The 27935-nt window shown below is 44.8% G+C and overlaps 1 protein-coding gene across 1 annotated transcript; it reads right to left on the reverse strand.

Moving 5' to 3' along the window:
* Positions 1 to 378: 378 nt before the first annotated feature.
* TFAP2B (transcription factor AP-2 beta) lies at positions 379 to 27926 on the reverse strand. The gene is made up of 7 exons (XM_063391937.1): positions 27879 to 27926; positions 22001 to 22459; positions 16834 to 16894; positions 8633 to 8852; positions 5991 to 6109; positions 3036 to 3177; positions 379 to 1001 (listed from the first exon to the last, which is right to left on the reverse strand). The coding sequence occupies exons 1-7, from the start codon at positions 27924 to 27926 to the stop codon at positions 701 to 703; spliced, it is 1350 nt and encodes a 449-aa protein (XP_063248007.1). The 3' UTR covers positions 379 to 700.
* Positions 27927 to 27935: the final 9 nt, after the last annotated feature.

Raw genomic sequence — 27935 nt, forward strand, 5'->3', positions numbered from 1 at the left:
GCTCCCCTCCTTTCCTAGTCTAGACAGAACCAGGGTGGTGAGATGAGGTGGGAAGAGCTGAGGGCAATGAGGCCGTGGGGTTGCTCAGAAAGGAACACTCTGGAAGATTGTTTTAGTCTAGGTGGAGACAGGACGTTGTTCAAAACAACAGAAAAAAAAAGAAGAAAAGAATAAAATAATAATAATAAAAAAAATGATAGCAAGACAGACCGTGCAGCTCAAGAAATCAAAGCACTGACACCAAAAATGTTTCTCCGATTTCTTCCAATAAGTTATTCATTTCTTTCTTTTATTATTATTATTAATTATTATTATATTCCCCTCCCACCCCCCCAATCATTATTTAAAAAATGTGAAAGAACAGAAGTGGGGAAAAAAATCCTGGTAGTTGTCTTCACATGTTCCTGGCAAGAGACTCTGAACCACTGGTCTTGCGCCATTGTGCTCCTCTTTTCTTAAATTATTGTCTTTCCTTTATTATTATTTTTATTTTTATTATTATTATTTTGTCCTACCTAATAGAATTCTTCCAAAGCCCAATCCAGTATTTTTAAAGCTAAAATTAAGACGGTTTTCTTTTAAAAGATTATCTCTCTCTTCTCCTTTTATTTATTTAACTTTTTTTTTCTTTTCCTTTCTTTCATCCTAATTTTTTTTTCCTCTCTCTCTCTCTCTCTCTCTTTCTCTCTCTCTCTCTCTCTCATTTTCTGTGTTTCTCTTCCTTGTCTCCAGTTTTACTACCTGGTCCTTCGCCAGATGTGTGCCTGTTAGCAGTGTTGTTGTTCAAGAACATCTTGTCCATGCCTTTGAGAGCTTCAGTCAGGTAGTTTTGGAGGGCCGTGAGGGCGGCGCAGATAGCGGGGGCCCCAAAGCCGTGGGTGATGAGGCTGAAGTGAGTCAAGCAGCTCTGAATGCCCGGTTCCAAAATAGGGGTGGGCCGGCTGTTCCCAATGGGCGTCCTGTCCTGGGCCAAGAGATCTGTGAATTCTTTACAAAGTTGCCTGCAGGGAAGAGGAGAAAGGCAAAGAGAGGGAGAGAGGGAGAGAAGAGAGGTGGTTAGGCTCATCCAGGAATTCTCTGTGGCAACCAAGGGGCAGGTTCAGGCCAGAAGTGATCCCAAGAATGGGGTTGGACCCTTTTGGCACCATCCTTTCCCCCAGTGGCTCTTGGGGACCAGCCATGGCCAGCCAGCAGCTCCCTGCTCAGAAAGATGCTCTTCAGGGGATAACACCAGTTCTGGAGATGGAAATCTCTCCAGCAGCCACAGGGATGCTTCTGAAGCACTGTGAAAACCCAGCCTTGCCTGGTGGCTTCAGAAACAACCAGGCTGGAAGGGAAGTGTGCCCTGGATCTGCCAAGCACCCAATCCTCCTGCAGGCCTGACCCCGGCTCAAAGCAGCTCCCAGAAATACTCTTCCTGAAGAAACCACAGCCATGCACTCAAAGCTATCGAGTGGCGCAGGGACCTGGTGCAGGGAAGGGCTAAAACAGAGCCTCTCTGAGACTGCTGAGGCTGGGCCACCTTACTGAGAAAAATCAGGATTTCGGGACTCCATGCTGGCTTATTCATGTCATGAGAAGCCAAGCAAGCACTTCCCATTTTATTCTGGGGGCAGGACACCCCAATTAACACATCAGAGTTGACATCTGGCTCTTGGTTGTTTGCCTGCACCTTTGAAAAATCAGATTTGATTTTTCTAATGAATTCACACACAAACATTTTCTTTTGAATTACTCTGGTCCAAAAGACCTTCAAGTCAGCAGGTGCCTGGGCAATGCAGAAACCCTGGAGGCTGGTGGGGTTCCCACTAGAATAGTTTCTTTAAGGATACCCAAAGGAATCACTTTTTTTAAGACAGGTGCCTACCCAGGGACTGGAGATAAAAAAGGCCAGAATTAAAAGAAAATTAAAAAAAAATAATAATAAAAAAGAGAAACCCTTAAAAAAGACATTCAGCTCTCATCCTCTGAAATTCTCTGAAATTCCCAGTGGGTTAAAGGTTTCAGAGGGTGGGGAAAGATAAAGGTCTACTTCTATGTGTATTATCCATTAAGAAAGTGCAGGAGAGGAAACTTTGAATTTGGAGAACAAACAGTAACGAGTCCAACATTTTACATCTTCAAAGAGCAAAGCAGGGTCTGTGAGCAATTAAAGTTCTGGGACATTAATATCTTCTGACCCTGTGGAAAAGGGCAATCAAATTCCAATCACGTCTAAGAAACATCTGGACAAATTTGAGCAAATGATTTTTCAACCCTCCATATATTTCTTTAAATTACACTGTCATAGAAGGCAAGCCACGTCCCAGAGCACGAAATAAATGAAAGCTGTTTGGGCTGGGATTTTTCTCTCTTTTCTTTATTTCTACTCCTCTTTTTTTTTTTTTTTTTCCTGGCAGATGAAGATGTGTGAACACTCAGCACCCACTGCTGAGTACCCGGGCAAACCGTGCAGCACCCAGTGAGCAGCCTGGGAGGCACAGCCTGCTGTAAATCATCACATACAGCACACCCACCGAGGGAGTCCCAAGGGAGAGAGAGATGGGTTGGGGGGGCCAAATCGAGAATCATTAGCACTGCATGATGGTGGGCTTTTTTTTTTTGCTTTTTTTTTTCCTTTTTTTTAATCTATATTTTTAATTAAATCGCATGGGAAAGGCTTTGCAATCTGACAGCAGACAGACAGGTGTGTGCTAGCAGCAGGAGGGACAAACACACTGTGGAAGCAAAATATTAATTTTTTTGTCCACTTTAAATAAAAATTATTTAAATTGGGATGGGCTGGAAGTGATGAACAACAGCTCGGGGAGCATCACCTACAACCTCTGTAGGGGCAGGGTCTGTTGGCAGGAACCCCACCGCAAAGGTGCAGAGGTCCTGGGGGCGATTCGGGCATCCTTCCTCCCCCCGGGGCTGTTGGAATTTAGAGCCTGGAAATTCCGTCTGCTTTCCAAACGGGGTCAGAGGAAGAGCTTGGGGACAGAGAGGATTTTCTGCGGGAAGGGCAGGAGGGGATGAGTTAAGCCGGCACTCACTTTGTAGCAAGCAGCATGTTTTTCCTGGAGTGGAGGTCGCTGGGGTCCGTGTGCTGTCTGTTCAGGTACTCAGAAACAGCTTTGGCTGGGAACTCCGTTTCACAGATGTACCCAAAATCCCGAGCTAAATGAACGGCCTCACCTGGAGGGAACGAGACGGGAATTAAAACCTCGGGGAACCGCCGGCCCGGGCCGGGCTGGCTCCGACCCGCCGCGACACCGGGTGGAGCCCGCGGCCCCCCTGGGGGACACCAGCTCCTCTGAGCCGTGTTTGGAACCTGCCATCATCCCTTCCACCTCAGGGACAGGCTCCAGGTGCGTGTTTTCCCCCCACCAGCCCTATTTTCTGGACAGAAGTGGACGGGACAGATTTTGAGCTGATGAGATTTGTCTTTGCTGCTCTGCACCCGTGTGGGTCTGCACCCATCAGCTGCTGGTGCAGAACGGAGGGAAGATTCACACACACACCACACCACACACACACAACTTTAAAATTAACTGGACCTAAGGAAAATGAGAGAGGAAACTGGTCAAATCCTGAAAAGGCTAAGGACCCAAACTTCTCTAAAGAGCAGAGAAACCATTCCTGTAGCAATACCTCAGATCACTGTCCATAATTTTACAGATGTGGATATACTATTAATATTAATTCTTTGTGGGACATGACAGACACATTTTATCCACACACAGGGCACTTGTATCATTATCACAGTTATCTCCACGTCTGTAAAACGATGGAGATAACTGCATTTAGCCCGATGGCAATCTAACAATCTGCATTTTTAACTGACCATCATGCACAAGAACTCCTGTCTGTCGGGTGGAAGGATAACAGCTAACGGCAACTTTTTTTCTGTGAACAAAATAATTATTATTCTAACTCTAAGTCTAATTCGCTTTTCCTGCCTGCCTGGTTTCAGGTTTCTTGCCTACAGAGGTTTGTGTCATGCAACTCCTACTGATGTACTTCATGCCACAAGAAGAAGACAGTAGCTGCAGAAGGGAGGAAAAGAGGAGGGGGGAAAAACACCCTCAGACTCTAGAGGGATTCCACCAGATTATAGCTCAGCCCCTCTAGAATAAAGCGTTAAACCCTTTAAAGCATCGCCCGAGGGACGAGGGGGAAGATTTCCAACAAGCAGGTATGTCTAATAACTCCAGGACCACGTTATTTTTAACTATCAGGAGTCGCTCTCCAACGTCATCTCCTGCTCTCCAGTGCCTCTCGCTAATCATCAAACCGGTTAATGAGGGCCAGGGCACCCGGCAGAGCCCGGGGCGGGGGTTCCCGGGCCGGGCAGGGACCTCCCCGGCAGCGCTCGGGCAACGCGAGCCGGGACCGGCCGGAGCGGTCCTGTTCTGGCGATACAGGAGCAGCGGTGCTCAACCTGGCTGCTGGCAGGAGGGAGGGGAAAAAACACACACACCAAAAAAAAAAAGGAAAAAAAAAAAAAAAGAGATAAAACTCTATCAGGTGCAGAAAAGGAGGGAACTCTCTGGAGGCTGACTGTTGATTTGTAAGGGAATCAGGGGAGAGGAGGGGAATGTACACCTTACTGCACACTTGACACAGATTTTAGCATCGCTACAAAACCCCACCGGCTTTTGAGCCTCACACCAGCTTCGGGGAAGGGCTGGTGCCGCTGCGGGCGGGGTGCACGGTGTTCCACACACACCATGGGGGTGAAGCTGCACTAACAGGGCGCTCAAGGGCCCCCCGAAATGCTTCTCAAGACCCTGTAGCCGTGACCCACCCTGATCCTTGCGCTCTGGGCATAACCCACATGCGGGTACCGGGAGGATCTCCCGCCCCTCAGCCTCCCCCTTTCCCCAGCCTTCCTTCAGCTCTGCAAGCGGCAGGGTCCTGTCGCTCACACAACTCAATCAAAAGAGTTGAAAAGTTAATATCTAGCGCAAATATTTACGCTCGCTTTATACGCAGAAGAGATAAGTGGATTATTTATACGCCTCTCGGTGTGTATGTGTAATGCAGATACATATAATTTATAATTGCATCCATACTATTCCGGTTAGGGTTTTTTTGGAGGAAGTCCAACTTCTCAGCATAAACACGCACATAACACTAAACTTATTACTGCCTCTAACTTTTCCTTGTCGATACAGTAACCACAAATCAAAGAAACACGCTGGCCACCAAAATGACATTAGTTGACTTGAAATGACTTGGAATTTCAGTCTGCCCTTCCCTCTCTCCTTCTTCAGGGGTAACTGGTCTCTTTGTTCATCTCCACCAGACACCTTAAGGGAAACTGAGCTCTGCTACTCTGAAATTGCTCTTTCTTACTTAAAAAAAAAAAAAAAAAAAAAAAAAAAAAAAAAAAAAAAAAAAAAAAAAAAAAAGAAATTTTACATTATTTTTCCTCACTCGTAGTGGCCATAAATCAGCTCAGGAGGAGCGAATTAGAGGGAGGACGGAGTAGACCTGGAGTCAGAGACCATAAGGTGGAAATGAATAGCATGAGGAATGGGACTGCCCTGCAGAGTTACACATGCACACAAATGTTCACGCACATACCCACACATCCACACACGGACACACTCCCTCACTCTTACCACCAAGAGGGATCAGTGACCCTCCAGCCACTCACTTCATTTTTGGGAATGGTGTCCTTAACCATGGCGGCGTTCCTCCTAACCCACCCTGATTTTCACCTGTTCAAGGTTTTCCCACCTGATCCCGAAAGATGGTGGTGTTATTTCGTGGGCAGGGTGTGGGTTTGTGTGGGGAGGTTTTGTTTGTTTTGGGGGTTTTTTTGGTGGTATTGTGGGTTTATTTTATTTTATTTTATTTTATTTTATTTTATTTTATTTTATTTTATTTTATTTTATTTTATTTTATTGTTTGGTTTTTTGGTGGGGTTTATTTTTTTTGTGAACGTCAGGCAGGAGCTCAGGGCAGGCAGGAGTGTGAAGGGAGCGCGACCCTCGGCTTACCTTCCACCAGGGAGGTGAGTAAAGTGACATTTGCGGCCTTACGCCTGCCGGCTGGCAAATTCAAACCGATTTTTTCTAGCCTTTCTCGCAAAGATCTTCCCCCGTTTTTCGATTTGGCTCTAGAATTGCAAAGAAATTAACATCGTGATTAACCCCGCAGTATTCCTGGAAGAAACGTTTAGTCTGTGCAGTCAGCGAAGCCTGGGAGGGTTTTCACTCCACGTTAAGGACTCTGGGGGTGTTGATTTCTACTCGGGTTTGCTGAGATTTTCTTAATTTCTCCCAGGGGTAGAAGCGGGGATGAACCCACTTTTCTCCCGATTTTATCCAGGGAAATCAAAAAACGCCAAACAGCAATAATTAATGGAAAGGTTCTAATCTAGAGAGCGAGTGGGTATGATACCAACGCGTATTAAGATGTAGTAAAGGGGTGGGCAGGAAGGTAGAGGAGGATTAAACCCTCTGATGTTTCAGGAAAGGGGCAGAATAAGACAAGGGGATTAAAAAACCAAATAAATCTGAAAAGTTCGAAGTGTGTGTGTGTGCGCCTGTGGATAAATTGAAAAGGAGGGAAATATTTATTAAACTCTTTCCTGCCTGTGAGTGTGTTCTTGTGCGAGGAGGCGATGCTGAGAGGAAGAGCTCACCTGAGGCAGGTTATAAAGAGGGAATGGATTGCCTGGGGGAAGATTGGAATATCTGTCGGAGGTTACTGATAAGGGCAATAAAAGCGTGAGTGAGCCATACGTGGGAAATTCAGAGCTATTGTTCGAACGCCCATACATATGTAAACCCCCAGGGATGAAATCCTACCACCTGCGAAATCAGGGAGAGTTTTGGCACCTAAGAACAAAGTCTATCCTAACTCTCTCCCAATTCTTACTTAAACTTTAAGACGTAGAAGTCACACTTCGAGACAGGAAACCAGAAACTAGGGAGAAACCAGAGTGGCTTCCCACTACGTTCTATCGAAGTAAATAGGGCTGGATGGCAGAACTGCAAGACGGCAGCTTTCTATATTTCATCTGCTCTGAACCAAAATCTTGTTTAAAATTTAGATCCAGATAGGAACTGAAGTCGGCAGCAGCCAATAATTATGGCTTGGGCCACGTCCAGAAATCTGCTGAGGTTCAGTAACAATGCTTCTTTACCTTGGTAATTATATTTTCTACAGAGCATCTCTCAGATGTTCTCCCTGCTCCATTTGTAGTTGTACAGAAGGAGCAGGCAGGTTAGCATCTGTAAGTAAAAATCTCTGCTGCTCTCGCTGGCAGCTGAACAATGATTACAGACATTCACATGGAACAGCAGCTATTTTAGGAGACCCTAATTCTCACGTGTATCTCTGGGTGACTGACCGCATGCAGCAGAACCTTCCCTCTCGTCTCCAGACACGGAGCCAGAGCCCTTGACGTCATTGCAGAATATTTTTTTGGGGGGTGAGGGGGGAACCCCAAACATCAACTTGATTTTAAAGCTCCTTAGAACCAACGTATCTCAGCTGCTGCTACAGGAATTTTCAAGATATCTCCTCCTCTAAGATTAGCAACTTTTGAACATGATCTGAATTTTATACATTGTCAATTTACATACATCTGTCCCTGTCTAAAAGCTATGATTTTTATTCCAGTCTGGTGTCTAACTCACACACAGAAAATGAAATCTTGTACCCTCTCAGCCTGAGTGTGTGAACCACTGTTACCTCATGGCTTCTCCCCTTTGTGGCTGGAGATAGAACCTGAGCTCACCTTACAGACAAGCTGCGCCGACAATTCACAGTCCCTCGGGCACTGCCAAGAGGAAAAAGCCCTTTCTCCCTGGTAGCCTTTCCAGCTAATGGCCTCAGAGCCTAAATTCTGATTGTTTCTACAGAAAAGCACAGTCTCACACTTGTTACGATGCAGTGGCCACCGGACCTCGAGGTTATTCCTTGCTCCCTACTCTCTTCAGTACCAGCAATGTCAACAATTTTGAGGTCTTCAGCAAAATCCACCAGGACATTAGTGGGTGATTTGCACAAATATTAAGCAGCAAAGGCCTGGAGACCAGCTGTGAGCTGCAGCAACTTTCTCCGTGTGAAGCACTCAGTTTCTGGCTTTCAGAGCTACCTGTTGGTGGCTTTTCTTTAGTCAGGTACTCGCCCACCTTGCAGTTTGCCTATCAGATCCCTGCCAGTTTCTTGTGTGACACCACGTGTCATAATCGACATAATTGCCTGATCGTTGTTGCCATAGAGAGGGAACCTCGTGGGTTTATCCAGGAAATCCCTAGAAATACATCAGCTCCTGAAATACTTGCAGCTCGGCCTGAAACATGCCCATCACGGCATTTTATCTTGTCCACTATCTCAGAGAGGAGTGTGAGGAGGAGAAAAGACAGAAAGTGTGTGCATGGACGAGGAGAAAATCTTTCTGTCTCAGTTCCTTCATTTGTGGCTAAACAAGGCCAAATCTTTCTCTGCTCTCCAGGCATCAATCCCAATGTTTGAACACAGAGTATTTCTGCCTTATCACCAGCGTTACACACACAGGCTTTGCCTTTAGGACCAATGCAGATTTGAAATCATCTGTGCTGTTAACCGAGGATTTCTGGTGCATGCAGGGAGGCCCAGACACTTTCAAATTTTCACCCCAGCCTCTTACCTTCTGAGCACTCCTCCTAGGAGGGACGCGTTCAGACACTCCGGAGGGGAAAGGCGCCTCTGGACTTCTCCCACAGTGACTTTGTACTTTGAAGTGGAGCTAAGCAAGGACAAGCGGCCGGGTACAGAGCAGAACACCTCTCCGGTGTTGACCGAAATTCCACCCAGAAAACCATCTTTATTCATCATCAAAGAAGTCACAGATTTTGGAGGAACCGGAACTGGAGAAAGAAAAGGGGAGGAGGGGACAGAGAAACCATCAGGCCACGAAGGAGCACGGGATGAGCACAGTCTCTCTGACATGCACAGAACAGCAAAATGAAAGGGAATTTTGAGTCTCTGGCTACCTCCAGCAACCTAAAGGGTGCTGCTCCCCCAACCTCTAGGAAAGTGCTCCATGAATGATGGATGGAGAGAAGGGTGGTACAGTACAGCCTCTATGCAGGGTTTGATCATTGGGAAATAAAATACATATTGGCAAGCACCTGGCAACTTTCGGGTTTGAGCCTGTGTCTCACCCAGAGCCCCCCGATGCCTTTTGTACAACGGACAGCGCCTTTCTGGAGGGGAAAAAAAGAGGAAAATTTACTTTTTTTTGGCTAATGTTTCCATTACTGCTAAGCTGAGCCAGGAATAAATTCACTACACAAAGGGAGTTGCTGTCTTAAATAAGTATCAAGGCTGGAGGATACAGCAATGATAAGACAGCTCTGTTATTGCTTTGTGTTTTTATTAAGTCTGGTTTATGAAATAAAATGAGTCTTTTCCTTCAGAAAAATGAACACCAGGAAAAAAAAAAATCTGGTCTAACCATGGTGCTCTCCACTCTGATCATATTGTGCTGTCCGTGAATTAGTAGGAACTCTCTTGCCCCTAAATTAAACTGATTTAGTTACTGCAACACGTATTTAAAGGTAGTTATAGGGAAAAGTAAAAGGAGAATGATAAAGTGAAACAAAACAAAATAAAACCATGTTGTTCTCTCCAAGATAAAAAGAAGTATTTCTTTTCTCTGAGAAACCAGTGAGGTTATTTTAAGAGTAACCAGGGATTACAATGAACAAATTCCTATAATAGCAACCAGACACACTCAGAAATAAACAAAAAAATTGGTTAAACTAAAACTGAAAGCAATTCCCCTGTGACATGAATTTTGTTTACAAATGAACTTAAATAGCTCCCTCATAATTGTATGTAACTGTTATGATTTACAGCAGGTGCTCTAATCAATCACCCAATCACTTTAATTTATAGGGAACCTCACTGCATTTTCCCAGTTGTTTCATTTCTGCAAGTAATTGATAACAAACCATACTTAAGGTATGTTTTATGCAGGAGTTAATAAGAGCTGACAGCTGCTACTGCAGCTTCCTCTCGGATCCTGGGCAACACGCTTTTCCTTACAGAAAATACGCGCTGGAACTGGGTCTTTTGCTGGTGGGAGAGCCCTGGCAGTCCAGCGGGCATGTTTCAGAGGAGAAGACTAATTGATTACACACCCTCTTCAAGCAGATACTGCTCCACAATCTCCCGTTTCCACTCAATCAATTGCAAAACCAATTCGGCAAATAATAAGGTTCTATTATGCACATATGCCAGCTATTTAGGTAGTTATAATACATGTCAGTTAAGTCATAAAAGCCCTGTTTATTTGCAACATATCTGGAGAATCAAACCATTAGGGTTGAGCGGATATTTAAGTCGTCTGGAGCTGCTAAACAATAAGATCGGGTATCCTAATATATTACCAAGTGCTAACTACTGGGCAATTGCCAAATTTATAACCTCAGTGCATGGAATAGACACAACCGTGTTTCACTGTTTTTATTGCAGATCATTTCCTACTGCCAGACCAGACCCCCACAATAAAAGCTCTATAACAGCTAAAAACCAAAAGGCATGTCGATTTTAGATATACATATTGCTTCGTATGCCTTGTATATAGTCTCCAGTATAAACAAATTATTTTGAGTGGCTTGACTTCAGGGAATCGGAAAGTGAAATGGATTCCTATTTCTCTATTATTTTTAGTTAGGCACTTTATGCAGCTCATAAAGGCGGTTTCAAATAGTTTGAGAACGGCTCAGAAACAGTTATAAAAGAGTTAGAGGCCCGTTCCTCCTTTCCTTGCTATTATTAGGATTTTTTTTTTTTTTTGCCATTGTTTCTATTAGTTTGTATATGAGAGGCAGTACCAGCAGACCAAAAAATTGTATTTGTAGTTTCCCCCTCATTATACATAAGTATATCTCTTATTTCATGCACAATGATCTGTTTGAGTGAAGCATCAAGCAGAAAAAAAATATAAATTAAAAAAAGAAAGTTGGATTAAAGCAGTGCCACCAGACAGATTTTCATGACTGGAGGTTTGTTGGTTTTTTTTTTCCTGGGACAAACACAGTTTCGAGTACACCTTTACCGTGGCTATATTTAGTGACCAGTTTATCAGGTCACTGTCCAGTGAACTGAGAAATTAAACAAGAGGCAGCAATTCCACGAACATCTGATCTTAGTCCAAACTCACTAAAGAGAGAAGGACCCGTGCAATGCTTAAATGTGCCTCACCCCGCTCGCTTTGGCCTTTTGGAGCACTCATTACATTAGTTAACCTTTGAATTATGGATTTTCACGTGCTCGGAGTTGGGTTTTTTTTTTCCCCCTTGCAAATTGCTTTTGGGAAGCAGGCTGGCTCCCTTCCCTGCTATGCTGAGAGCTCCTCAAGCTTCTTTTCCTAGCAGTGTTTCCCTGAAAAGGACAGGATGAACAAGCCCTTCAGCTGGAGCCTGACAGCTCTGAGCCCATTTGCGAGCCTTGCCAGGCGGTGTAAGCATATCTATCGCAATTTCATAGCTTCGGAGAGATCTATTCTATCTAGGCTCTGTATCTTCTGTAAATTACCTAATGCTGCCTCAAAAAACTGTTTGCCACGGAATGAATTATCTCTATCTATATCATATCTATGTGTTTATCATGGCTGGAGCTTTTCAGATCCAGCCCAGACATCGGCAGAGATAAGAGAACGTGGAGCTTTTGTGGGTGAGATCTCCACGGCCGTGCTGCAGCTGCGTGTGTCAAATCCCTGCGCTCATGTAAATAAACCCCAGCGCAGAATTTATTTTTAGCCAATGTCAACTTCCCCGGTTGGTCAGGGAGTGCCACCACTGCTGCAGTGACACGGAATGACACACACGTACCCACGCAGCGTCCCCACCACTCCTGCTTTCACTTCATCCCATTTAGTTCTTGTCATCCCCGGCAGAAACTGTTCGATTTTCTTTCATCCCCAAACTCTGCTTGCTGCGTGTGTGTGTGCACTCACAAATACATAATTCCCCCTTTCAAAATCTCTGCCTTCTTCATTCTTTTCCATTTCTCTATTTACCTCCTTTGTCTCTTTTTTTTTCTCTCCTTTTTCATCCCTTCATCTCTTTTTCCTCACTCTTTTTTTTTCTCCCTCTCTCTCCTTCTCCATCCTCTTTGTCATTTCTCCCCCTTCCATTTCTCTTCAGCTTATCAATAAACCGGGAGAGCAACAGTAGCCGCTTGATTTGTTAGTAATTATAAGCATACTGTTCCTGCAAACGGGATCTCTAGATGAGTGAGATCGCTTTAGAACGACAGCAGGAAATGGTGGGGAAATGGAGCATGGCGAAACTCAGCGTGAAGCTTTCAGTTCTTTACATGTTTACAATTTTCTGTGCATACATTAAGTCTTGGGCTTTTTTTTTTTTTTTTTTTTTTTTTTTTTTTTTTTTTTTTTTTTTTTTTTTTTTTTTTTTGGTGGCGCTTTTCTCGCCACAAACGTGTGAAAACGCTCACAAATGTGAACGCGCAAGTGGAAATGGGGTGAAAAAAAACTGTCTTGAAGACAGCAAAACTAAAGGAATAATGGATGTATGTCCTGCAAACAGCTGTTTAATAAGGGTTTAAACTATGGATATCATTGCAATAACCCAGCTGAATAATATTGTAGTCGAATAGTCAATAATCAATCAAAAGGAATATTTCTTGTATTTCTTACTGAAAAACGTCGTGGACCACTTAATTAATGAATTATCAAACTACTTTTATATTTTTTGACTCTGCCCACTGGGCTTTAGATGAGTAACAAGTCCTTTGTCCATGCCAACAACAGGACTTTGCTGTGGGTGCTGATTCTGTCGGACTCGGTAGCCAAGCCTAAAACGCCCGGGAACAGTCTTAGAATCTGAAACTAAAGAGACCCAAACTGAGCATCTTCTCTTGATTTTAAGGAACAGGTACAAGAAGTGCTTGTTCATCCCGCATTTCCTTCTGTCCCCCGGGTCCCCTCCTCTCCTCCCGCCCCTCTCCTCCACCGCAGTCCCCTAAAAGCCGGGACTAAATTTCAAGGTGGAATGTGTTCCCTCGAAACTGTTTTGAGTTTAATCAAAGGGGATCCTCAGGTTCAGTGGGTAATCCAGGAATAAGCACGAACCTGAGTGGGTTGAGGCACCATCTCTGGAGCCCCAGGTCCATCAGCTGAAAAGCTGAGGCCAGAGCGGGTCTCAGTTAATCATTTATCAGCTGCTCCGCGGGGCGGGGAGGAAACTCGGGCTGGATTATTAACAGCTAAGAACGAAAGGTTAAGACACCTTCTTTCATGTGTTTCCTTAAAATAGGAGGAACAACGGAGCGTGCTTGCAAGACCATGAATTAAGGTCTTCGAGTTAAAATGGCCTTTCATGCTAAATCAGATGTGAGTGTGCAGGCGATCGTCAGAAAGAGCTGAAAGTAAATAAATACATCAGAATAATTTTAAGGTCACTGACTGTGCCCCAGAGTCACAAAAAATTAACTTGGGACTCAGGCCATGTAAGGTTTTGCAGGAAGACAACTTCTTTCACCACAGAGAGTGCCAAGGAAATTTCAGATGAACATTTGACAAGGGGACCCGATCTTTTATTCCTGACACATGGCAAACCTTCCCTTCATTTCAGCAAAAATAGAGGGAAAGGCCTCCAAACGTGCAGCCGGTAAGCTCTGAAAGCCGAGTTAAACCTGATATTAATGTTCTTGGTGATTATTAGCATCTTGATGATTTATCTGGGTCCCTCCCTCCCACTTCCACCACCCAAATCTTAATGGAAGTGGGAGTTAAAGATGATTTTTTAATGTCTCGTTGGATTTTTAGACTGCTAATGTACCGCATCCTTCTCATTATTAGTTTATTGATTGTTCATTGACCAGCCCTCTTCAAATCGTATTAACCACCCTCTGCCAGTTTAGATTAAGGGCGTTTAAAAAGCACCTTTCATTATTTCAGCGCCACCACCACCACGGTGGAGTTCAGCCTTGGTAGCTTAATGCTCGCTCTAATGGGGCAGCTAAGAGACAAGGGGCCACGGTCCCTGCCTATTGCATTAATAGCTCAAAGGGGGCTAATACAGAAAATTAGCCTTAAACGAGCTCTGGAGATCTCCAAATGAAAGAGCCATTTATCACGCTGGCTACCTTCACTCCACTCGTTTGCTCTCTCTACTGGGAACAACTCATTTCCTCTTAACTAAATTACTTCAGAAATGTCAAGTAAGCTCGGATAGCAAACATAACAAGAGCCTGGGTATATGCAATCTGTTGTGTGGGATCGATACGTGAGATAAATCAATAGACGTGTATGAATCCTTATATCATTTCCTTAATATTTTGGCAAGCCTTTTGCATAGAGAGATAATTCCCTCTGCAGGCCTCAGAGGCCATAAAGGAACAGCCTGGGTGATATAATTAAGTTTAGGCTTCAAGTCCCCATCATACTTTTCCCACTATTTGCAATTAGAGAATTTTAGGCACTGAGCTAGGATTGGGTGAAGCAGGCCCCCTGCGAGCCTTGTCTACCAAATATGAGTCACAGGAGTGTTCCACTGCACAAAAATCTGTCAATACCTGCGTGTCTGTCTATCTGTCTGTGCCATCTGCCTGCAAGAACGGTTCACAGAGTTTAAATAACTTGTTCTCCTTTCAAAGTACACCCTCACAGCTGCAAACTGCAGGGAACAAAGCGAAATTGATACTGAACGCTCTCTGCGTTGCCCCTTCCCTCGTCCTGATTAAATATTGACTGCCACAAATGCGACCTGCTATTTATTACCCATTTCTCCTCCTTTGCACACAGAAAAATCTCTGTGCAAATAATAATAACAATAATAATAATAAAATTGCAATATTCCTTTATGCTGGAAAGTTTCTTGGATCTCAGCCTTACTTCTAAGGAAAAAAAAGGCTGCTACAGTGACTTTTAAAGAGTTGCAAATACATCTCAGGCTCCTTTTTAGTAACCTTATTTCCAAAGAGCATGTGTCTCCTGCTCATCATGTGTAAACTCAGAGTATCTCCCCTTCTGGCTGCAAATAGGCACAAGTAATCCCACCTAGATGGGACTGGGTCTCTTTAGGCAGCAGCTGCTCCATCTGGGGCCCTTGCAGTGCCCACACACACGAAGCACACCTAAATATATGCCTAATACATATAAAAACCTATTCCTAATACGTAATAATTGCAGGCATTCGCATTCTAGTGCTGCTCACTGTCTGCACCACCCAGCACACACATGGAATGTCTCTGCTGTCCTCGTCAGCTGAAGGAGGGAGAGATGCAGGCGTGCGAGTGTTTAAAAAAAAAAAAAAAAAAGTGTTCTGGATCGTGTATTCTGCACAAGACCAGCACGGAACAACCCTAGAAAGGAGTCTCTCGACCACAAATCAAGTACCAATTAATCAAAAACACCCAAGAGGGAGTGTATGAGGTGTCAAGTGGGGGTGGGGAAGAGGGAGGAGAGTGAGAAAAAAAAAAAAAAAAAGTCAAAAATGCAACCAGAAACCATCAGGTTACAGACCTGGAGTAGAAACCCCACCAAACATTCAAACTGAACCAAAACAGCAGAATCGTGCTACCTTTTTTTTTTTTTTTTCTTTTTAAAGTTAAGTAACTTTCTATTTCTTACAAAATAATAAAATCCAAAACCCCTTCGACCTTTCAACTGATAGCAATAAATGGTGCTGTCAAATGGTCTTCAAATTTTCATTTTTCCCCGCTCAAATAACCAGACCTTGATCGTGTGTGTGAAACAGAGACCGTACACAGAGATTAAAAAAAAAAAAAAAAAAAAAAACAAAAACAAAAAAAAACCCACAAACTAACAAAAACCGACCAAACCACCACCAACAAAATAAACAAAATAAACAATAAATGAAGGACCTCATGCTTCCTTCAACACATTTTGGATAAACACCCTCCTGTTATTTTGCTTTACATCCCAGAAAATCATCGCTGTTAAACTATTTGTGTGCATTTGACAAATAACAAGGTCCTGGAGATAAGTGCCGTTGATAGTAAGCATAAGGGACAGCGTTTTTAAACCTCATCTCTGGTACTTAAAATTAAATCTAGAAATAGAAACTCCTTAGATAATTAAAGATAGCTTTCCCTCCATTTGCAGCGTGTGATCTGTTTAATGTCTATCAGCATAACACAACACTAATCGCCAAGCATCTCCGAGTGACTGTCAGAGAAATGTAAAAAAATTAAGCAGCTGCAATACGCCCAAAATGAGTTATTGTAATTACATTTAATTAGTTTAATTAGTTAATTATTTTGCTTACAGCTGTACAAGAGACTGCAAACATTTGTTAATATCACATTCGCTTTAACAGTATGGGGTGATTCTGCAGTTACACTAAATCATGGGCGCATATGTAGAAAGATGTAAAAAATGGGCAAAGGGAAGGGGGGAACACGGGGGGAAGGGGGGATCTTGGAGGGAGAGGGGAAGGGGGCTGAGTCTGCCTTTCCATGGGCATCTCTTCCTCTCCTCTCGGCGTTCGATTCGCCTGGGAAATGCATTAAAACCCCAAAGGGAATCAACTCCTTCCCCCATTAAAATCCAAGGGGTCCCCACCGAAGAATATCGGGGGGGAGAGAGGGAGGGGAGGGGTGGAAACTGCACTGGAGCACGGGGTGCCCCATTAGAGAGCATTCGTGTAATTAAACCCTTTGAAGGGCGGGGGAGGCGGGGATATAAACTTTTCCTTTCGCGTGTCTTATCCCTTCGCTCTATCTGCTGATCCCATCAACTATTCATCTTGCTGCCTGCTTCCCGGAGAAATTCATTGCCCCAAAAGTCAAAATATATCATGAAGATAGCGCTACACAGTAAAAGTTTGTCTAGCTTGTTGGAATAATCCATACCTTTTTTAATGACAGACTGGTCCAATAAGTTCATACCGCTGTTATTGGCATCTTCAACTGACTGTGGATATAAAAACATCACTATTCAAATCGACTGGATATTAAAGAATCGCGTACATAAATCATGTCATTCCAAACTGGAGTCTCTGTTATTTCCATTTATATTAATTCACTAGGGGATGAGGGATTTTTTTATTATTGTTATTATTAGTATTATTGTTGTTATTATTATTTCCCCCAATCGACAAGGAAATTAAATTCTTACAAATTATATAGTTTTCTAATAAAACAAAAGGAGGTGTGAAGCATATGGGGTGCAATACTGGTTTTGTTATCTTATAAAACATAGATATCACATAGACTTCTTTGCATTCCATAAAGCTTTATATTTCTTCCTTTGAAAATGTGGCAATTTGGCAACATCTGCAAGATCTATTGCATGACATAAAAGAACACGATTAAGGACAACTTAAATGTTCCCTCCCCTTTCCTCCCCCTCCTCCTTTTCCTTTTTTGTTTTCTTTTTTTGTTTGTTTGTTTAACCCTGCTACATCTTAATAATTCAAGGGCCATTTACTTTTTATATATCATAGTTTACATTATGGACTTTTAATTAAAGCCTGAGCCTTTCGGAGCACTGTGCAACGCCCACATCGTACAGGGGACGAGCAGAAAGAGATTTACAGCTCCCGAGGTTGCTTCCATGTCCTGAATTGGTGGGGACGGGGAGGGAGGAGCGGGAATACACATATTCAAAAGTATGAACCATCAAATTGATTGCCTAGAAAAAAAAAATCTCCGAATTTCAAAGCCTTCTTTCCCCCCTTTTTCCCCCTTTCTTTCCAGCCCGCCGAGGAGCACACCTGTTATTATAGCATTAACTTCTTTAGCAGGGAGGAGAACAAAGACGAGCACAGGGGACACAGCAAATGTTGGGTTTCATCTCTCAAAACGAAAGTGGGATACACAAAAGCCCCCAAACAAACCAAAATTACTGCTGAATCTGCGTTCTGTGCAGTAAAGCCATCTCCGAAAAAGAAGAAGTGTTTTAAGAATAATTTATTGCAGAATTCCGACAGGTTCAGTTTTAGGGTAAATTCTGAAGAAAAAGGGGACCTTTGGGTTTCTTGGTTTTATTGTTCTATTTTTCCCATTACTATTACTAAAGGGTTTGGGTTTTTCAGTGTTATTGCATATTTGGGGAGTTGTCACGTTTTTCCTTGATAGGCAAAACAACTTTACAACAAAGCAACGATTTACTTCACCATTATTTTAACTTTGTCTCTGCTATGCCGAGAATCTGAGCTTATTCGGATCCGGCCCTTATCTCCGTCTCTGTGCTCAGCGGAGACATTCCAGATGGAATGCGGTTTCAGGAGAAAATTACATCTCCCCAAAATGCCATGGAACAATATTTTCTATGAAAGCTTTCCTTTCATTTTCCTCGCATCCACCCTCAAACGAGCGCGCACACAGAGCGGGGCCTCATGTGCTGTGTTTGGGCATGGCTGTGTCTCTCTCTCGTAATCAATAGGCTACATACCTAAAGGGCACAAAATAAAATTACAAAGTCTTCCCTCCTTTCCCTGAGCAGCTCCCAACGAGGGATGATGAGCAAAGCCTGCAGCCTGCTGGAGCGCAGCGTGGCGCACCTCGATGCCACAGAAACGGAGGTAAACCTGAAACATCACCTTCCCCTCCTTTTTCCCCTCATCTTTTTCCTCCTTATCTCACCTTATCTCTGGAGCCGATGGCTGCGCGCACCCTTTATGCGTGTGCGTGCACTCAGCTCGCTCCATCAGCAACGTGGGTTAGTTGTTGTAGTTAATGAGAAGACTCCTGTCTGATTTTCTATCTAATTACGCCCTCCTGCTGGGTTTTTGTACAGGATATTCGCTCAGCATGCTGGCAGTTAATAGTCACAGAGAGGATCGTAAAGATTTAATTAGGACTGCATGCGGAAACGTGGAAAAACAACTCAGACTTTTAATTACTAGACTTCTTTAGTTAAAAGTGATACCAGGGGTTACTTTATAAGAGACTTGGGTGTTTTGGTGCAACTTAACTTTCCGTGTCTCTAGCTAGCACGTAGCAGCAGCGTGAGTGAGGAGGAGGAGGAGGAGCGGAGGTGTGTGTGCAGGGAGGGGAAAGGTGATGAGTTTCCAGATATACTTGGAAAATCTGGAGAGGAAGATTCCCCTCCCTTCCCTCCTCCAATAACCTGATAGCATGAAGATTCCTAAGTACTATCTGTAAGCACCTTATTTAACTTCTATGGATACATCTGGGTGAAAACCTTAAACACTGAGCTCTATCTTTTCCTTCAAAGAGTCTACAGAATCTGAATTTCCCCTTCCATTTTTCCTTCATCGAATCCTTTATCACTGTAACCCTGCTTCCTCCCAGCCGGTGGGGGGAAAAATACCTGGGGTTACAATGATGGGTTTTTTTCAGAGCCCCTATTAGATGATGCAAATTTTTGTTCCATAAGTAGGTCTTGGCTTCTCTGTTCCCTGCCCGAAGGTTGTAAATCACAGATTGAAAATTCCTCTCGAGAGGGGCAGCAATAGCAATACAGTGTGTCCTGTTTACAATAACAGAGCGCTATCGTGTTACAATCACTTAATTCCAGCCCCGGACAATGGCTCACACATGGGCTGGATTTGGTGTTTATAAAATAACCACTGTTTCTTTCTGTCACGCACCCTCTGTCTCCTTCTCCTCAGCCCAGCCCATCCTCATGGCACATATTCCATCAGACATGCATAAGCTAAAGCAAAGAAAAGCATCTTTATCCAACTCTACATCTAGATAGCCGTTCAACTTTTTGGACTACTGAAATAAGAAAAAGAAACCCCAGCATTTGAAACTCTTCCTGGAAATATATCTAATGATGAAGGATAATGAGTGTACATCGCCAAAATAAAAATCCTGTTGCTAGAAAAGGCTCCTCGAATCTAGAATAAATCCATATTAAATGTCAAGATGGAAAACTGCCCAACTTCGTCTGTCACTAGTGGGGGGACAAGAATAGAAAATGCTGAGCGGCAGCAGCGAGTTCTGGGCTGCTTTCCCTCCTGCCTGCCTTCACTTGCAGTTGGACACCTCTTCCTTCACGTGTTTCTCCTTGGGATACCCTCCTCTCCCTCTTCCCCTCCTCCCCCAACCTGGGAACAAACTTTTAGCAATGATGGGCCTGTTTAATTTCCCGCTGTCTCCGTTCCCCAGCCCACGAACCCCGGCCCTGCTGGTGCTCGGCCTCGCCTGTCCCATCCTGTCCCCATCCTGTCCCCATCCCGCCGCACCCACCCCGGCCCCGCCAGCCCCGGGAGAGGTCGCGGGTGGCCCCGCTGCTCTGGGGGCATCGGGGGAACGCACCTTCCACCAGCGCCGTGCCCTTCCCGCAGAAGGGATGTTTCATTGGGAAATGGGTGGAGAGCTGCTTTATTTGAGCTCCTTCCTTCCTATTATTTCTTCTCTCCCTTCCCTTATGTCTTTCTCTCTTTCTTTCCTTATCTTTCCCCCTCCTTTCCTTCTCTTCTCTATCTTCTCTTCATCTCTTCTTTCATCCTTTCTGCATTTATGTTTCCCTTCTCTCTTTTTTTTTTTTTTTTTTTTTTTTTTTTTTTTTTTTTTTTTTTTAAATCTCTTTCCTTTCCTTCTCTCTCCTCTGTTTTACTCTCTTTCTCATAAAAGCAGAACAATTAACGGCTATTCTTTGGGGAAAGTGTAAATATCCAGGCACAAGCAGTACTTAACGCCTGTCGGCCGCAGAGAGGAAGGAGGAGAGCGATCTCTTTTCTACATCCACAGAGGTAAAACTCGCCTTGACTTGCAGACCACTTTGTCTGAGGCAGGAATGCGAGACGAGACCTGCGCACCGCCAGGGCTGCCCCAGGTCTCGAAGCCTCCTCGGAAACCCGCAGAGATCAGCGACCCGACGGTCACGGAGCTCGGGGGCAGGAGCGAATCCAAACAGCGAAACCTTTCTTTTTTTCTAAGACCTTTCCCCCCAGCAAAGCTCGGGGATTTCTCCGTGCAGCCCTAAGACCAGCCTCAAGCCAAAGCAACGCATCCCCTCCGCTTCCCTGCCGCTGACTCCTCACATGTCCAACAGCATCCTTTCTCACGGCTATTTTTTATTTCCCCAGCTCCTCCCTTCTTCTTTCTTTTTCCCTTTCTGTAACTTTGAAGCAGTTATTTCATTCAGTGCTCCATACCGTTATTTATCCCCAGACTAAATACATATGCAGATATGATATATCAAAAAGAAAAATTTGGGGAAAAATAATAAAAACGCGTGGAGGGGAACCCCCAAAATCCCTATTAGGAGAGCCTGAGGCAGGACTTGGACCCTGGGGGCTCCAGCCCCACCTCGGGGATCCCCACGGGCTGGCCGTGCCCTGCTCCAGCAAGGTGCAGACCGCCCCAGCAGCGAAGCTGTTAAGGGTCCTTCTGTTTTTGGGAAATAACACGTGATGATGAGTTTCGCGTGGGATGGAAGAAAGCTGGGAAACGCTGCGCTTTGAGCCCGGCGAAACTCCTTTGTTATCCAAAAGAGGGAATGAAACTGTTTAAAATCAGTGCTACCCTACCAAGCAACTTCCCAAATAAGGGGGAGTGGGGGGACGGACACGGGACCCGTCCCTGATCACCAGTTATTGCTTTTGGTTTGGGTTTTGTTTATAATTTCCCTCCCTCCCGGATGAAAAATGAAGTAATTCGACAGTTTCATCAAAATCTCTGAACGGCAGGAAATTGGTTGGGGGGAGGAGAGGGGGGGTTGAGGGGAGTGGAAGCTGAGATTGCATGGGAAATAACTGGAATTTGAAAAGCCAAGCCTGAACGCTGCCAGCTTTTGAAACACGTGGAATATTTAGAGCAGCATGTCCGCCTTCCCCCTGCACTTTGCTGCCTTGCCGTGTAGGGGAGGATTTATAAAGCAGAGTATGTGCGTGACAGCGAGGAAATAAATTCTCTTATTAAAAAAAATAAAAAAGAGAAAAATAGAGGGAGAGGGAGGGGGAGTACCACAATTACAAACCCGGTGTGCAAAAAGAATGGCAACCCACAGCGATATTGCTGGAAATCCCTCAGTGATCATTCCCAGCCCAAGGCACGGGGGCTCCAGCTGCTTTGGCCAGCAGAAAGAAACGCGGTGCCTTACCTGGACCTCCTCCATCCCTGGGTGTCCGATGCCGTGCAGAGAAAGGCTGTCCCCCATGCCGGAGTCAAGGCCATGGTGAGCTGAGTGCAGGAGGACGTCTGGCCTCCGAACTGAGTGGTAGTCCCGCCTGGGGTCCAGTCCCGAGAGCTGGGGCAGGGCGGCCCGAGGCTGTGGCAGCAGTGACCCGGTTTCTGATCCCACCTCTTGCCTCTGCCTCTGTCCCCAGGGGTGCTGCTGGGGCTGGTGCAGGGGGTTTAGGGAGTAGGGGTCATTGACATGGGAGTAAGGGTCCTGGCTTTGGTGGTAAGGAAGAGGCTGGTAGGGGGGTGGGAAGTAAGGCGGCTGGAAATCCGAGGATGGGGTGTGAGAGAGCGGAGGAGCGCTGGAGTAGGGTCCCTGCGAGACGGATCCCAGCTGGGACAGCCTGGAACTGTGGCTGGGCACTCCATCATGCCGGTCCTACAAGCGGAATGACATACAAACAACAACAAAAAAAGAGGACTTTTTTAGGGAAAAAAAAAAAAGAAAAAAAAAGAAAAAAAAAAGAAAAGAAAAACTAAAAGGAGCACAAACCCACCCCGAAGTGAAATAAAATAAAATAGGACTTAAAAAGCCGGAAAGTGGGATTCAGATGTGCCCCCTTCCCCCGCTACTTATTAGAAATGTTCCAATGTTTTGCACCCACATCATGTCTATTCCCAGGAACTATCAAGGAGGGGGAAGGGGCGGGGGGTGTGAGGGAGAATTGTTAAATGTCATAATTAAAAATGTAGGACTAGTGCTCCAAATACATGTACGATCTGCAATTTCAGACCAGTAGTATAATTCCCAATCCACAGCCCCCTCATACCAAACCAACGGTAAAAAAAATATTAAAAAATAAAAAATTAAGAGCACTAAACCACCCGTCTATCCAGACAACCAACCCCTTCTCCTGCCTAAAGTTTCCCAACATCTGTTTATTCCCTCTGCTCAAGTCCTGTAACTCAAAATCACCGACCCATTTTCACGTGGAAAAGCCCAGAAAGAAAGTTGCACTTCTCGGGAGGCTCCGAGGTGAGAAGTTGTGTTAAAAAGGAATTGGGAAAAAGAAGAAGGAAAAAAAAAAAAAAAGGAAAAAAAAAAAGCCAAAATAAAAATTACAGGGAATCTTTGCTTAAAGAGAGTCTACCCCTTAAAAATAAATTAAAAAAAAAATCAAATAAAAATGAAACATCGGTATTGAACAAATCCAGGCACTATGATTTCTGCAGCAACTTCCAGTGTCTTTTGTTTCCTTTTCCGATATTATATTCCAGAGAATGGGGTGGGGGTTAATTGTAATGAAAAGTCTTTGAGTTGTGTAGGGGGGACAGGGGGTGGGGGGAGTGTGTAGAGGCTTCAGAGAAAAGGTGGGAGAGGAGTTTTGTCCAACTCCAACGCACTGAAGCTGCGAGGTTAAAGTAAACAAGAAAAATATCTATTCCACAAAGTGTAGCTCAAACCCCCACAAGCAATGGCACACATGGTTAAAAAAAAAAAAAAAAAAAAAAAAAAGAAAAACAACAAGAAAGAAAAGTTCTTTTTGCCCCTGCTCTCCCCCCCAGACTCCCCTAGCTCAAATCGGGAACACACAATGCAAAAAGGGAGAAGCAGCTGCAAGCCTCCTCCAATTATTGTGCTAAATTACCAAGCCAAAGGCGTTTAAAAAGACAGAGAGAGGGAGAGAGAGACACAACAGATCGAGAGAGAGAGAGAGAACATGCAATTCTAGTACAACATGGATCCAAACTCACCATGGCGGAATAGGTGTGGACTAACATCTGGAAATAAAAAAAGTCTTGTAATAGCTAAAAATAAAATAATGGTAATTATACTAATAATTGGAGGGAAAAAATATCAAGGAGATCTGCAAAGGGACGTGTTGGACACAGGAGAACAGCTTGAGATATTTCGAAGTCTATCCATCAAAAAAAAAGGTTTAAAAAAAAAAAAAAAAAAAAAAAAAAAAAAAAAAAAAAAAAAAAAAAAAAAAAAAAAAGAGAGAAGAGACCAGTGCCCCCAAAACCGAGCCTGGAAACCTCTATCTACATATACGATTTACCCCTCCCTCTCGGGGTTTTTTTTCGTCCTTTTTTTTTTTGGTTTTTGTTTGGTTTGTTTTTTTCTTTTTTTTTTCTTTTTTTTTGCCTTTGAGCTCCCAAATACAATCCTCTTCAACCCAAGGCTAGGCTCAGACTGCTCCGCTACCCCTTCCTCCCTTTCCTTCTCTACACCGCCTCATAATAATTGATATTCATGACTATTAATATTACACGACTACTTTAAAGGGAGAATGCAGGACCAAATGGAGCGTGAAGCTGGCAGCCAGCTCGAGAGCTCCCCTACTATTGTAAATGACGTTCATTCAGTGGAGAATTACTAGATGTAATCAGACGAGGGGGGCTGGCAGAGGCAGAGTTTGGGGAGAGGGAGAGGGGGGAAAAAGTTTAGCGAGGAAGAGGCAGAACTTCAATTAACTCGAGCGGAGGAAGATGTGGAACGTAGACACTGCTGAGCTGGAGCGAGGAAGGGAGATGAAGCAGTGCTTGAGGCGAAGAAGAAAAAGAAGAAGAAGAAAGAAGAAAGTAGAAGAAGAAGAAGAGGAAAAAGAAGAAGAAGAAGCAGCGAAAAGTATATTTCCTTTCTATTACATATTTAATTATACGTTCCTAATATAAAGAATTTATTGCCTTTGGTGCTTTTGTTCTTGCAGTTTGTTGTTGGGGTTTTAAAGCAAATAATGAAAAAAAGAAGCTTTTCTCATTTTGGGGGGTATTTTTTAAAGGAATGGAAGAAGAAACGCGCAGTCATTGTCATATATGTCTATTTACAGTGAAGATTAAACCCTTCTGCTGCTTGTTACAGATCGTATTTATTCACAATAGCCAAATAAATACTTGTATCTGCAATGTTGATCTCCACTTTTTTTTTTGTCTGAATCCTCTTTCTACCACCCGATATGAAAAAGAAAAAATATATACGTACATAGGTTTCCCGATTTCCACCCAAATGTGAAACGCATCGAGCGAATTTTAAAGGATAGTAAATTTATAGTTTTGAGGCAAAGCCAGGGGCGATATAAAACCTTTTTGATGTTGCAGGAACCCGTTCAACTGGACTGTCTGCCATTTCTGTTAAAGTTCAACTTGCGTTCCTTCCTAAATAGACTCACACTTCCCAGCGCTGCCCCCCCGCGCATACACACACACACACACTTTTGTTTTAAGAACAGATTCTGTTTAAGCGGCTGAGACGCCTCTAGCACCGTGCTGTTAATTATATATCGGAAAGAAGAGAGAGAAATATTTTTAAAGAAAAAGCTAAAGAGTTTTAGGTCTTAAAAAAAAAAAAAAAAAAAAAGAACAAGGAAAAAAAAAAAGGGAAAAGAACAGCAATTCTCTTTTTTTTTTTTTTTTTTTTTTTTTTTTTTTGCTAGGCTACGCGTTACAGAATGCCCCGGAGCGCATCCCCAAGTTAGGACACTCCCTGCCCGCGGCCAAATCCCATCCATGCGCTCCCCCAGCTCTTCTCTCCCACGGCAATCTACCAACGCGGGTGTCCGTGACTCCTGAACCCCTCCCCATCAAAAGCAGGGTGGAAAAAGGGAAAAAGAAGCCCTCATCCCCAACCTCGGCAGGCAGCGAGGGGAGATGTTCTGTCTCCTGCTGCTGCGGGCACAGACAATGGCCGGGCTGTGCCGGGAGATGGGGAGGGAAAGGCAGCGAGGGCTCAGCGGGCTGGGGACACTCGGGGACACGCACACACACACACAGACACACACACGTGTGCGCTCGTTCTCCACTCGCTCTGCAGATGCCGGCTTGTGCCCATGGTAATTATCCTGACGGCGGCTTTTGGGAGCGGAGACAATTCTCCCGTGCTGCCGGAGGGTCCCCTCCCCGCTTCCCTCCATCCCGTCCTCTCTCCGGCCGGGAGCAGCCGGAGCTGTACCTTCCCTCGGTCCTTCACTGCTCATTTCCAGGGAGTTTCCCCTCTGTGAGTGCCGAGCAGCTCCCGGAGGGGAGGGCTGCGGGCTGAGCGGCGGGGCTGGGGACGGGGCGGCCCCGAAGGCGCTTCCCCGGGAGCTGCGGCCGAGTCCCGATCCCCAGCCCTGCCCGGCTCCTGCCCGTCCCCTTCCCAGGACACTTCCCCTGCCCGATCCCCGGTCTCTAACCAGCAGCCAGCCCCTCGCTCCATGTGCCCTCTCTCCTCGGTACCCAGCCCCTGCCCTGTCCTTGCCCGGTCCCCGGTGGCTGCCGGGTCCCTCCCCGGCTCCTGCGCATTTCCCTGCCCTGTCTCTTGGTCCCAGCTCGGTGCCCGGTCCTTTCCCGGCCTCTGTTCAGCCCCCGCTCCCTGCCCTGTCGCTGGTCCCTGATCCATCCCCAGGCTCTCCCTAGCCCCTGCCCGGTCCCTGAGCAGCCCCTGCCCGATCCCCGGTCCCTGCCCGGTCCCTGAGCAGCCCCTGCCCGATCCCCGGTCCCTGTTCTGTCCCTGAGCAGCCCCTGCCCGATCCCCGGTCCCTGCTCGGTCCCTGAGCAGCCCCTGCCCGATCCCCGGTCCCTGCTCGGTCCCTGAGCAGCCCCTGCCCGATCCCCGGTCCCTGCTCGGTCCCTAAGCAGCCCCTGCCCGATCCCCGTTCCCTGCTCGGTCCCTGAGCAGCCCCTGCCCTATTCCCGGTCCCTGCTCGGTCCCGGTCCATCCCCGGCCCTTGTCCTGTCCCCGGTCCCTCCCTTGTCCCCGGTCCCTGCCCTGCCGCCTCCCCACGGAGCCGCTCCCGGGCTGGAGGTGGCGGAATTGCGCCCTTCCGAAAATCTCCCCCATGATCGCCGTGCAAACGCCTCCCTCTCAATTAAAAAATAAAAACAATTAAAAAAAAAAAAAAAAAAAAGGAGATTTTGTGGAGCGCCATTCCTCACTCATCTTTTCCGTTTTTTCTTTTTTCCTTTTTTCTTTTTTCCCCCCTCGTTTCTGAGAAAATCCCGCACGCTGGTTTAACTTACAAGGAATACATTCGCGGAGCCCGTTTGGGAAAGATCCGGCTCAGGAAAACGTGCAAAATTAAGAAGGGTTTCGCACTGTTTGAGCTATGATTTTTTTCCTCCCCCCTCCGTTTGCTTTTTGACCTCGAAAATAAGGTCTGGATAAAGCTCACAACTTTTCGTGTCCGCGGACTATGCGGAGCTGCCTTTGACTGTGTCGGTTCGGGCGTGTGAACTCACACACGAATGTGTGTGCCGCTTAATTAATGCCAGTATATGTACACATGCACATCTTATCTGTTGGTGTAGAGGCATTAAAAAGTCGTAAAAAACGTATCCGATTGTGAAAACAAGAAAAATAATGATAATAGTAAAGTCCATATTCAGGTTGAGCTGCGCTTGGAATTGCAAAATAAAAAATAAAAGAAAGAAATGCATCCAGTCCCTGAATACCGGCTTGTGTTTCTTTTCTATTTTTTCTCTCTCTTTTTAATTGTCCTCAACATTTGTCCATATTTAATCGAATTATATATAATTGGAGGTCTAAACACTCAGACTCTTTCCTTTAAGTTGCCTCATTCCAATCCCCAGATCATTTCTTTGATGTTTAAATCCCATCAAGCAGTTTTTCCATGAAAAAAAAAATTAAAAAGTTTAGGGCTTGGCATGCTGAATACAAACATGCAAATAAATAAGCATTTAAGCATTTACTCTCGGTTTCCCATCTCTATATTCGTGTGTGCTGGTGTGTGTCTGTTTCTGCCTGGATGTATATGCAGAGCTATATATGTATTATATAGCCATGCCTGTATCTATATGCTAGATGTATATTTAAATATACATATACTCTCTTAGTCATATGCATATTATATACTCACCTCATAGATATCTTCATACTTGACATTTTCAACCAGTTTCCAGAGCATGATGGCAGG

The sequence above is a fragment of the Prinia subflava genome, chromosome 2, assembly GCF_021018805.1.
Source record: "Prinia subflava isolate CZ2003 ecotype Zambia chromosome 2, Cam_Psub_1.2, whole genome shotgun sequence".
In the NCBI taxonomy this organism is placed as follows: domain Eukaryota; kingdom Metazoa; phylum Chordata; class Aves; order Passeriformes; family Cisticolidae; genus Prinia; species Prinia subflava.

Excerpts from the sequence above, each read along its gene's own strand:
- TFAP2B (XM_063391937.1), bottom strand. The coding sequence starts at position 27,926 with ATGCTCTGGAAACTGGTTGAAAATGTCAAGTATGAAGATATCTATGAG. Across the intron at positions 16,895-22,000 it reads CAGGGATGGAGGAGGTCCAG|TCAGTTGAAGATGCCAATAA; the intron begins GTAAGGCACCGC and ends TTATATCCACAG. Across the intron at positions 6,110-8,632 it reads CTAGGAGGAGTGCTCAGAAG|AGCCAAATCGAAAAACGGGG; the intron begins GTAAGAGGCTGG and ends TTGCAATTCTAG.